At 53.0% G+C, this 11,161-nt stretch overlaps 1 protein-coding gene across 1 annotated transcript; it reads left to right on the forward strand.

The window, feature by feature from the left end:
* Positions 1–5,141: 5,141 nt before the first annotated feature.
* On the forward strand, positions 5,142–9,328 carry PDZK1IP1 (PDZK1 interacting protein 1). Its single transcript, XM_049775213.1, has 4 exons — positions 5,142–5,208; positions 7,626–7,734; positions 8,793–8,882; positions 9,230–9,328. The coding sequence occupies exons 1-4, from the start codon at positions 5,142–5,144 to the stop codon at positions 9,300–9,302; spliced, it is 339 nt and encodes a 112-aa protein (XP_049631170.1). The 3' UTR covers positions 9,303–9,328.
* Positions 9,329–11,161: the final 1,833 nt, after the last annotated feature.

The following is an 11,161-nucleotide window of genomic DNA, read 5'->3' on the forward strand; positions in this document are numbered from 1 at the left end:
AATCTCATGCCAAAAACTCACATTTCCTAGAGAATTATTGGAAGCCCTTGAAGTAAAGACTTACGTAGGATCCATTCGAGTGAGTAAAACAAACTGTTCAGGAGCTCTCATGCTTGGAGCAAAGTTATTAACATATAAAATGTTACAAGAGTGAACTGTCACAAAAATCTTTTATTACTACGCTCAGAACACTCCCCAAACGCCTTCCTCCAACTGTCCATTTGCTCCATCCGACAGTTCAGCTGTTTTTGCTTGAGTCACCTCTTCCAGGATGCTGGGCCCCACAAAGTTGCCACAAAGTCCCCCTGCTTCTCTCTAGCACTTCTCTCTAGCACCACATATACTGTTCACAGCACCACTGACTGTTACCTGTCATGTCCATCCTCCAGTGCGCTGGAGGGAGGGAAAGTTGGAGAACCTTTAGCTGCAAATTGGCCTTCTAGATGCCCTCCCCAGTATGGGTCTAGAGCTAGACCCTGCCACCTGCTGGCAAGCACTTGCATGGCAGGCAGATAAAGTGGGGCTTAAGGAGATTTAAGAGTCCAGGCTCACTGGGCTATTAAGAAGGGTAAACAAACAGACCTAGCTAGATGCATGGCTAGTCCGAGGGGGCAGAAGAGACCCGGGTGGCAAAGTTGGCCTGGAACAGGAGAGAAGTGCTGGGCATTGGTGGCTCAGAGATGTGGAGGCGGTGAGTTGGGTGGGGTAGTTTAGAACTATGCTGCAGTTCTGGCGTGAGTTCAGGCCTTGGGTCCAAGCCAGACCAACAGGACACCCAACTTGTTTCTATGGGGACCCGGGGCTGTGAGCATATGGCTCAGGAGATGACTCCCCTCCACCCCCCCCCACCCCTGTTGAATGAGGACACTCAGAAAGCAGCAGCCTCAAAGCCAAGTGTCCACCCACATCCCCTTTTCCGGAACAACTTGTTTTGCTGTAAAACCTGAGACTTTGACCCGGGAGCTCTGCTTTCCTCCTCTGGTCACCTGATGTCCTTTCCTGCCCTTCCTCCCACCCTCACAGTAAGGCTCAGGGTGTCCCTGTCCACCCATCCTTCCTTACTGGGTTCTTGGGAATGGGATTATGGGTGAGGGAGGTAGTCGGGGAGGTCGTGGGAGAGGCTGGACTGCCCTCTAGGGGCACTGGCTGGAGGAAAGTGGCAATGGGAACCTCCTGTATTTGTGGAACTCACGAATTCTGCACTCTGGAGTTTCTTTATTGCTCCATCTTGGTCTCTTCTTCCTTGGAAGACCCTTGTTTCAGAGCTGTGTCCTGGTCCCTTGCAGTCTCCCTCATTCCCTTGCTGTCCTCTGCACAAACACACATGCCCACAGTGTGCGCACAACACCACACCCGCACACACATGCTCACATAGAAAGATGACAGGTGCGCACACACACAAAAGCACATGTACAATCATGGATATACCACACATGCATACATGTAGGCAAGTCCACACAAAAACCCATACATTGCCCGTCTCCGCCGTGTCTCTGTGACTTAACCTTATCAAACTTCCAATCCACCCAAATTTGTTTTAGGTCTATGAATCCTGGACAGCTCAATCTTTTATAGTAGTTCCAGCCCATACTTATCACAGGAGATCTGATGGGAAGTTACACAGTAATCTACCCAGCTCAGTGAACCTAAACAGTAGCAAAGAAGGCTCAACTGTACTAACCACAGCCCAGTAAATCCTTAGACACTGACTTTAGTAACAACATAAAGAGATATAATAATCATTTCAAAATGACCCTCATTGATATAAGTTTAGATCATTTTATTTGCCTTTGTGTGGTAATAAACAATAGGAAGTAAAATTTGTTTGTGCCTGCATGGAGGCAGGCTTGGGTGGTGGGATGGAAATTGGAGGCATTGATGAATGGGAAGTTCACACTGGTGGTGGGATTGGTGTTTAAATATTTAATACCTGAGATGATTGTATTATGAACAACTTAGTAAATCATGGTGTTGTAATAAAAATTAAGGAAAAATGGGGGCCAGAGAGATAGCATGGAGGTAGGGTGTTTGCCTTGCATGCAAAAGGATGGTGGTTCAAATCCCGGCATCTCATATGGTCCCCTGAGCCTGCCAGGAGTAAATTTTTTTTTTTTTTTTGGTTTTTGGGCCACACCCGGCGATGCTCAGGGGTTACTCCTGGCTGTCTGCTCAGAAATAGCTCCTGGCAGGCACGGGGGACCATATGGGACACCAGGATTCGAACCAACCACCTTTGGTCCTGGATCAGCTGCTTGCAAGGCAAACGCTGCTGTGCTATCTCTCCGGGCCCCGAGGAGTGATTTTTGAGCATAGAGCCAGGAGTAACCCCTGAAGTGCTGCCAGTTATGACCCAAAAACAAAACAAAAAAATTAAGGGAAAAATAAATAACAATATATTTCCCTTCTCTGTGTTGTTTGGCTGGAAAATACAAGCACTGGGTTGTGGTGGTTGCTGGGGTTACACTCTTTCTTTACATTCTTTCCACACAGCACAGGTCTTCCTTCTGTCCACCTGCATCTCACTGGCTGTCTTTTGTCTTTGATCCCAGATGCTCTGCTGGCTGTTGGGCACTTGGTCCCTGTTGCTCATAAAGGGGTCTGCCTTTCCAAGGCCTGTTGGTCATTGGCATATCTTCCTTTTTTGTTTTTTGGGTCACACCTGCTTGCATTCAGGGGTTACTCTTTTTTTTCTGGTTTTCTGGGCCACACCCATTTGATGCTCAGGGATTACTCCTGGCTGAGGGCTCAGAAATTGCCCCTGGCTTGGGGGGGGGGGCGACGCTGGGGGATTGAACCACGGTCCTTCCTTGGCTAGTGCTTGCAGACACCTTACCTCTAGCGCCACCTTGCCGGCCCCTCAGGGTTTACGCTTGGCTCTGTGCTCAGAAGTCGCTCCTGGCAGGCTTGGGGAAACCTACAGATGCCAGGAATTGAACCTAGGTCCATCAGGTTGGTCATGTGCAAGGCAAACACCCTATCGCTATGCTACTGTTTCTGCCCCAGCATATCTTCCTTGAGGAGATGCCTCTTGCTCTGCCCACATATTAATCGTTGGTTTACTTAATGTTGCTGGATTATGAACTTCTTGTGTAGTTCATGAATTTATCAAGGGGCAGATTCACCCTTGTTTGGATGCATAAAACCCCTCTGTGCAATAGGCTGCCCTTTTGTTTTGATGCTGTTTTTTGAACTGTGCATCAGCTTTTCATTTTGCTGATCCCATTGATTTTTTTTTTTGTGGTTTTTGGGTCACACCCGGCAGTGCTCAGGGGTTATTTCTGGCTCCAGGCTCAGAAATTGCTCCTGCAGGCACGGGGGACCATATGGGATGCCGGGATTCGAACCGATGACCTCCTGCATGAAAGGCAAACGCCTTACCTCCATGCTATCTCTCCGTCCCCCCATTGATTTATTTTTGTATTTTTTTGGGGGGGTTTTGGGTCACACCCAGCAGCACTCAGGGATTACTCCTGGTTCTATGCTCAGAAATCGCTCCTGGCAGGCTTGGGGGGGACCATATGGAATGCCAGGATTCAAATCAATGACCTTCTGCATGAAAGGCAAACACCTTACCTCCATGCTATCTCCCCCCCTCCCTTTTTTTTGTGAGGGCCATGCCTGGTGGTCCTCAGGGGTTACTCCTGGCTCTGTGCTCAGAAATCACTCCTGGCAGGGTTGGGGGTATATGGGATATAGTAGGGATTGAACCCAGGTCTGTGCTAGGTACGTTGCATGCAAGGCAAATACCCTACTTCTGTGCTATTGCTCCAGCTTCTATTTTTGCTTTTGTTCTTTGATTTCTGCACTCTTCTTGTGCTCCCTTGCTCTGTGTCTGAAGGGGTTTTCTCAAACCAACTCTGACCACATGATATCATTTAAACTCTGGTTTAAGAGGGATGTTTGTTGCATTTGTTCCCATTCTTTGCGTTCCACTCATGGAAGCCTGGCTATTCATTAACTGGTTGGTGCCTGCTTCAACCAAATGTGCCAATGTGCCAAGTCGGAGGACACCAAGTTGGGATAGGGAGGGAGAACAGAACATATGGGAAGCATCACTTGATTCCAAATTACATTCCCCTTGAGTTCCCCCCTCACCCCCCATTTGGGAGTCTTGCCCTCACACCCACCTCCTGATACAGTGATATTTGGGTGCAGCACTAGAGAGTAGCCCTACCATAGAGGGTCTGTGGAGGGGGGACTAGGAGCAGCAGTTTTGAGGGTTTCAGGCAGAAAAGCTGTGGAGCGTGGGGTGCCCAGCTCAGGCCCTAGCTTCTGGGGTTCCTCCACACTTTTGAGAACCCCTTCTTGCCAGGTGTCTGTGGAAGTGAGACAGTATCTCTGTTTCAAGTCTCCTGAACACCATTTGGGCAGGGCTCAGCCTCCAGCCTTGGTAGGACTCAGTTGCTCAAGACTTTCCACAGGTTCTGGGGGCTGATGTCCCAGAATGGACCAGGTGGGGGTTCTTCCTTGACCCTCAGCAGGACTGGGTCCCTCTGCTTTCCTCCCTGTGATGGGAAGAAAGGTGCAGAAGTGGGGAGGCTGAAACTAAACTCTTCTCTCAGAGAGGTGTCGCCTAGCTCTGGGGCCCATGAGAAAGAGCTGACCCTGGCAGGCCCTTGGTTGTTAGAGCAGGGCTGGGCTAGAGGGACAGGTGGGGCTCACAGTTCCTACCCAGACTATGTGACGGGTTGAGGGCGCTGTTCTAACCTTTCTGAAGCTTCTGGGCTTTTCCCAGCCAGCAAATGCCTAATCCTGTGCTTCCCCAGGCCCGCCTTCTAGGCGCCTGCAAGGGTAGGAGCAATAATGTGTCACTCCTTCTCCAGAGCCCTGTGCCAGGAAGGAGCAGACACTGAAACTGCAGGGACGCCTGGGTTGGGCTCCCCATTTCCCTGTCCTCTGCTGTCTTCCTTAGCCTGTCTCTGGGTGATGACCTCAGTGCCAGCTCTTGTGGGCTGGGCACCGGCCAGAGAGGCCAGGCCTGGCACTCATGACTTGTGAGGGAAGGGCGGGCTCTTATAGACACCTGCCCTCCTTCTTCCTCCCTCACCTTCCTGACTCTCACTTACTCCAGAGTCAGCTGATCGCCAACACAGACACACGGACCCCACACGTCAGGAGCAAGCTAGGAGTTGCCTACTGCCATGTGGACCCTCAACCTGGTCCTGCTGGGCCTGCTGGCCGCAGTGTCCCCTGTCAGCTGTCAGGAAGGTAGCCCAGGGCTGTATGGGGAGGTGGGGAGCGGGCTAGGCAGGGTGCTGCTAACCCAGGCATTCTGGGCTGGTTTTCTGCTCTCCTTTAATGATCCTGTAAAACTAGTCAGGAGGAGGGGCCTGGGCTGGCCTGGCCAGGGGGAACTTCCAAAGGTAAAGAATTCTCTGCTAAACTGCTAACATTCTAACTCTTCTAACTCTTATGCATGGGTGTTTCTGGGTGTGTGAAGTAGGGTAGCTGGGAGAAGGTGGGTCTGGGGTTTGGGAAGGAGCTTGAGACCCAAGATGGAGATGAGGTTCCCCAGGACAGAGACTTAGGATGGACAAGCAGGGAGGTTGTTCCAGGGAAGGGTTGATGCTGTCGTAGTTGGGCAAGCCTGAAATCCTTTGTGTTTCAGTTCCTGGACCCCAGAGTGACCCCACTATGCCTATAATTCTTTTGTCTGGCCCTCCTCTCTTGCTGTGCCACCATGAGTGAGTCACTGCCCCTCTCTGAGACAGTAAACCTGTCCGGTCACCTCCCACAGCATTTATCCAGCAACCAGAGTGTGGCTTTGTTCCAGAGAAGTCACACCCAGAGATTGGGTTCCCTCCCTGCTGGAGGGGCTACACCTGAGCCAAGGTCTGTCTGGGCTACCTATAGGAGGGATTTGGGTGCAGAGGGGCTGGCAAAGATGTTCCCAGAAGAATCTCTGGGCTCTCGTGTGAATCTGTACAAAGGTCCCAGAAGGCTTCCTGGGTACTGGGGCTGGGGACTAGGTTATTAATACAGCAGAGCAAGCAGGGACTGGGCCCTGAGCCCTCTTTGGAGCACATACCCCAGAGTCCAGGAAGAAGGAGCTGGGGACTGGGGTCTCTAGTGGAAGCAGGGCACCTTCAGAGCTTGAGCCCAACTCTCCATCCTTGAGCAGACATGGAGGTCATAGGGATCTGAGCCATGGCTTGTGGAAAGACAGCTGGTTCATACCTGCTCTAGGCAGTGAGGCATCTTGGGTGATCTACAGAGATTACCTAGTGTTGCCCATGCTCAGAGGCAAGGTGTGATCTGCTCCAGACTGAGACTCCCCAGGACCCCTCTCCTGCCCAGTCACTGCTAGGCCAGAGCCCAGAGAAGAGACAGTTTCTGCCTCAGCATCTGCAGGCATGAAGGAAGGAGGTGGAGGAAAGTTCTCTCTCCCAGTGCTTGGAGGTTGTTCCCTGAATAATGCTCAAGAGTTCTGAAATGCTGGGACTCTTCCTCAGCCTAAAGTGACCTCTCCCAGCCCCCAGCGTGGCCTCAAATGACAGCCAGGCACTAGGGGCCCAGACATCAGGACCTGAAGCCTTAGGGACAGTACTTGCTGGTCTCTGTTCTCTGCAGCTCCTGGAGATTGTGCAGGAATGGGAGGGAACCTGGGGTGCTCTGAAGCCAAAGCAGAGAAGGCCTGGGGGGTGCAATGGTAGGGGGGATTAAAAATAGGTGAGCTCCCCAGAGAGATAGCACAGCGGCGTTTGCCTTGCAAGCAGCCTATCCAGCACCAAAGGTGGTTGGTTCGAATCCCGGTGTCCCATATGGTCCCTCGTGCCTGCCAGGAGCTATTTCTGAGCAGACAGCCAGGAGGAACCCCTGAACACCGCTGGGTGTTACCCAAAAACCAAAAAAAAAAAAGTAGGTGAGCTAGTTGAAGCCAGGAACCTTAATTTCAGGGCCTTGGTTTTAGAGATTTCATCCTGGACCCAGCCTGGACTCTGCTCCCCTTTCTCACCATTCCAGCTCCTTGCTGAGCAGCCCTACCTGCCCCACACCCCCATGCACCAGAGAAGCCTCTGGCTACAGATAAGATCTCCCAGATGCCTGAGTTGCTTTTAGCACAGGGAGCTCCAGAGCAGCACACAAGGAGCCCAGAGGAGGGTGCAGAACCCACTGGCAAGGTCTGGGGGCTGTGCAGGTCCTGTGCAATGTCTGGGGATCCTTAGGGGATCCTTGTTTGGAGAAGTGGGAATCTAAGCTGCCAGAACCTCAGACCTGGCCTGGAGGTCTATTTCCATATTTGTGTCTCCTAATCACAAACCTTTCTCCTTGTCTACTGGGTCCTGGCATATGGCTGATTAATGGCTTTTGTTGTTGTTTAGGGGTCATTCCTGGCTATGCTCAATTCTTATTCCTCACTGTGCTCAGGGATTACTCCTAACTCTGTGCTTAGGTCTTACTCTTGGCTCTGTGTTCAGGGGACCACATGGGATGTTGGGGATCAAACCTAGGTCTAGTACCTACAAGGAAAATGCCCTTTACCCAGTCCTCTCTCTATTCCTTGGCTGATGGCTTCTAACTGGGGCCTAGCCATTCGGGTAGGGGCCCTGCTGCCCAGCTCCACTTCCTCCCTAGTACCCTTCCACTGCTCTATGCCAGCCTGCTCCAGCCCATCTCTCCTCCAGGTGTGGGGGGCTTGCAGCCCTGGATGCAGGGGCTCATTGCTGTGGCTGTGTTCCTGGTGCTGGTGGCCATCGCCTTTGCTGTCAACCGCTTCTGGTGCCAGGAAGAGCCGTGAGTACGGGTGTGGGCTGGGACCAGCAACTCCTAGCTCTAAGTTCCAGGCCTCTCCTGCACTCTCAGGAATTCTGTCTGGGAGTGGGGCCACTGAGGACCTGCCAGATGGCAGAGCCTCTGTAAAGAAAGGGGCTGCTTAGCTGCCCAGGGACCCATGGAACATAACTACACCCTTGAGCACAGCCAGGGCCCTACATACAAGGAAGTCACCCCAGGTGGTCAGTGACAGCACCACTGTCACTGGAGCTGGGGGGAAGTGTCCCTCAGTTAAGGAGTGGTGGAAGGGCTAGCTGGGGGAGTTCAACACTGCCCACCTCCCTCATCTGCTTCTCTTTACTCTCTCCTGGAACCTAAGGCCTCCCAGAGGCTTTGGAGAGCTGGAGAAGTGCAGGCTGGCCTCAGGGGCTGAGCAGGGAGACTGGGGAGTCTGTAGAGGACACTGCAGAAACATTGCAACAGGTAGTGCAGAAGCTGGAGAGGAAGGGGTTGAGGGGTGCAGTGCTTTGTGGAGGAGGCCTTGGGAGAAGGGAGGGAACACAGATACTGCCTCTGGCCACCACAGGCACAAGTTGGGCAGATACTGCTTTCATTTGGGTCCTCTGAAGTCTGAAGGGTGTGTGGGAGGCCCATGTAAGGGTCCCAAGACCCACAGGGAGACATGCAATAGAATGCAGAGATAGACAAAGAGAGACAGAGAGATAAAAAGATAAAGAGAGAAAGAGGGAGAGGAAGAGAAGTAGAGTAGAAGAGAGAAGGGAGAGAGGGAGAAAAGAGAAAGAGAGAAAGGGAGGAAGAGATGAGGCACTTTCTGTGGGAAACCTTCCTTCATTCCCTGGTCCCTGCCTCTGACTTCTAACCACTGGTCCACCCTAAATACTCGATGGAATTGGGGGGCAGACTCAAGGGCTGGTACAGAGGGGGCTGCAGAAGAGGTTGGGTGCTCAGGTGAGTGCCAGCCCCACCTCACAACCCACAAGAATAAGGTGTGAGGGCACCAGCCTGATGCTGCTGCCCAGAACTGGGCCCCGAATCTTACTGACAAGCTTTTTCCTCAGGGAGCCTGTGACCATGGTGATGACAGACAAGGCAGATGGGGTGTTGGCAGGGACGGCAGGCAGGTATGCCTCCACAGCTGCTGGCTTCAGGTGAGATGTGCTCCCAAACCTCAGGACCAGGCATGGTAATATGGGCACAGAAAAGAGGTGGTGAAGTGGGGGTGGATGATGTGGTCCTACGGGGTCCTATGGGCACAGAAAACCCCTCTGTGGGGAGAGACCGGGGGTCGGGCATGAGTTCTCCACGGGATCTCACTGTTGGGTACAGAGGGCTCAAGGTAGAAGTAGACTCAGCAGGGAGATGAATATTAGGGGTCAGTAGGGGATTGGTTCCACGAGGGGGAAGGTGTCCCCAGGTGCAGTGCTGAGAGATGGGGTCAAGGTGCCCTCTCTGGGACTCGTTTGCTCCAAATGCTGACCCTGTCCTGTTCTTTCAGGTTCGGTGAGCATGTGAATGCCTACGAGAACATTCTGGAGGATGAGGGCAAAGTCCGAAGCACCCCCATGTGAATCCAGCCCGGGTCTTTCCCTCTGTAGGAACCTGCTTTGGGGGTTCTGAGGTGTCCACCATTCGGTGCTCAGCTATAGCTCTGGGGAGTCTCAAGGCCCCAATTCATTTTAAAAGGTCCCTTGGAAGAGTCCCAGCACCCTCTCCTCCCCTGCCCTGTGGAAAGGCCCTTATTTCTGTGAAATAAAGATGTTTTGTACTTTTGGGCTAAAGCCCTTATCTCCCATGAGCCCAAGTTTGCTTCCTGAACTCTGACAACCATGTCCAGGGCCAGAGCCCTTAGGACCCCCCAAGAAGCCCTCTTCTGGGGGCGCTCCTGCAGTGTTAGTGAGCTCAGTAACTCTCCCCCCTCTCCTGTCCTCCCATCCCCTGATCTACCTTTCAGGGGTGAGGGTGGGTTCATCCACCTCTGGCACAGGAAGCTCCATCCATCTTGGCTCAGAGATGAGCCCCCTCCCCTCAGCAGGGTAGGGGTATTTGGGCACTAGTATTCAGGAGCCCAGATTTGAGCCAGTCCCTAGCCAGGCTGTTGTGTGATGCCAGGAAGGGCTCTGTCTTCTCTGAACTCAGTCTCCTGGCTGAAGGGTCCCCACCCACTACATCATCTACTAACTCAGTCTAGGGGTTGGTGTCAGAGGAAAGGAATCAGAAGGGGGGGAGAGGGGTATAGCCTCAAAAGTCAGGGTCACCCCAGACTCAACAGTGTGACTGAGGACACGAAAGCAATCTATCCCGAGGCCTGACTGATCTCCCATTCTGTTACAGCACTTTTATTGCTGTTTCAGAGTTTTGCCCACAAACCACTTGGTGAATCCCCCGCATGCCAATCCCAATAGCCACTTCTCATTTCACTGAAGGAAGAGTCTTGCGAGGCAGTGACAAAGTCTTGGCCCCAGGCCTGTTCCTTCTCTGCTATATGGCCCTGGCCAGTGGCCTCTGCCTCTGGGCTTCAGCTCAAGTAGTTGGAAGCCTCTGGCACCTTTTCCAGGTTAAATGATGCAGTTTCTTTTCCCTTTTCGCTGCCAAGTCTCTAGGACTGGAGTCCTGGATTAGGTCAGAGGACAGGCAAGAAACCAGTCTTTTGGGGCCCTAGTAAGGAGGAGTGAGAGGCTCTTACGGGGTGCTAAGTTGGGGCCAGAGAGGAAGTATAGCAGGTAAGGTGCACCCGGCTAGTCTGGGTTCAATCCTCAAGTACATCCAGAAGTGATTCCTGAGCACAGAGCCAGGTGTAAGCTCTGATTATCTATTGATGCGTATGATTCCAAACCAAAAAAAATAACCAAATTTAAGGAGCCCAGTGGATGGGGGCTCAACACTGCCTTTCCAGACACTCTGGCCTCAAAGGGAATATTTCCCAATAGGGTCCCCAATTTCTCTAAGAACCTTCTGCAGCCCCTCACCGTGCTGGCGAAATGCTGGTCATTTTGGGGTCCCACCAGGTGCTAAGCGGGCCCTGACCTTCCTCACCCCAGCCCTGACAGGGGGCAGGGGGCATGGAGCATCGGGTCCCAGATCTGCCCAAGCCCCCAGCCCTTATCGCAGTTTCCACCTGCCAGCCCTGCCAGTAGAGGGAGGGCGGGAGAGGAGGCTGGGCCGGGCAGGGTGGCGCTTAATGGCCCTCGTGGGCCTAATCTCAGACTGGCAGCAGCTCCGTGGCTCGGTTCGCTCCTGGAGGAGGCTGATAACGCACCAGCTGGGCCCCCCACCATCTATCGGCGCGGCGCAGCCGGTCCCCCGGGGCTGGGGGCGGCCCTGTGCTGGGAGCCGAGCCTGGGGCTGGGGCGGAGCCGGAGGCGGGAGGGGATTTGTAGCCACTTGAGTGACAGACGAAGGGGAGGGACCCCCATGTGGCCAAAGAGCT

Source organism: Suncus etruscus, chromosome 6 (genome assembly GCF_024139225.1).
Source record: "Suncus etruscus isolate mSunEtr1 chromosome 6, mSunEtr1.pri.cur, whole genome shotgun sequence".
NCBI lineage: Eukaryota > Metazoa > Chordata > Mammalia > Eulipotyphla > Soricidae > Suncus > Suncus etruscus.

Excerpts from the sequence above, each read along its gene's own strand:
- PDZK1IP1 (XM_049775213.1), top strand. The coding sequence starts at position 5,142 with ATGTGGACCCTCAACCTGGTCCTGCTGGGCCTGCTGGCCGCAGTGTCC. Across the intron at positions 7,735-8,792 it reads TTCTGGTGCCAGGAAGAGCC|GGAGCCTGTGACCATGGTGA; the intron begins GTGAGTACGGGT and ends CTTTTTCCTCAG. Across the intron at positions 8,883-9,229 it reads TCCACAGCTGCTGGCTTCAG|GTTCGGTGAGCATGTGAATG; the intron begins GTGAGATGTGCT and ends CTGTTCTTTCAG.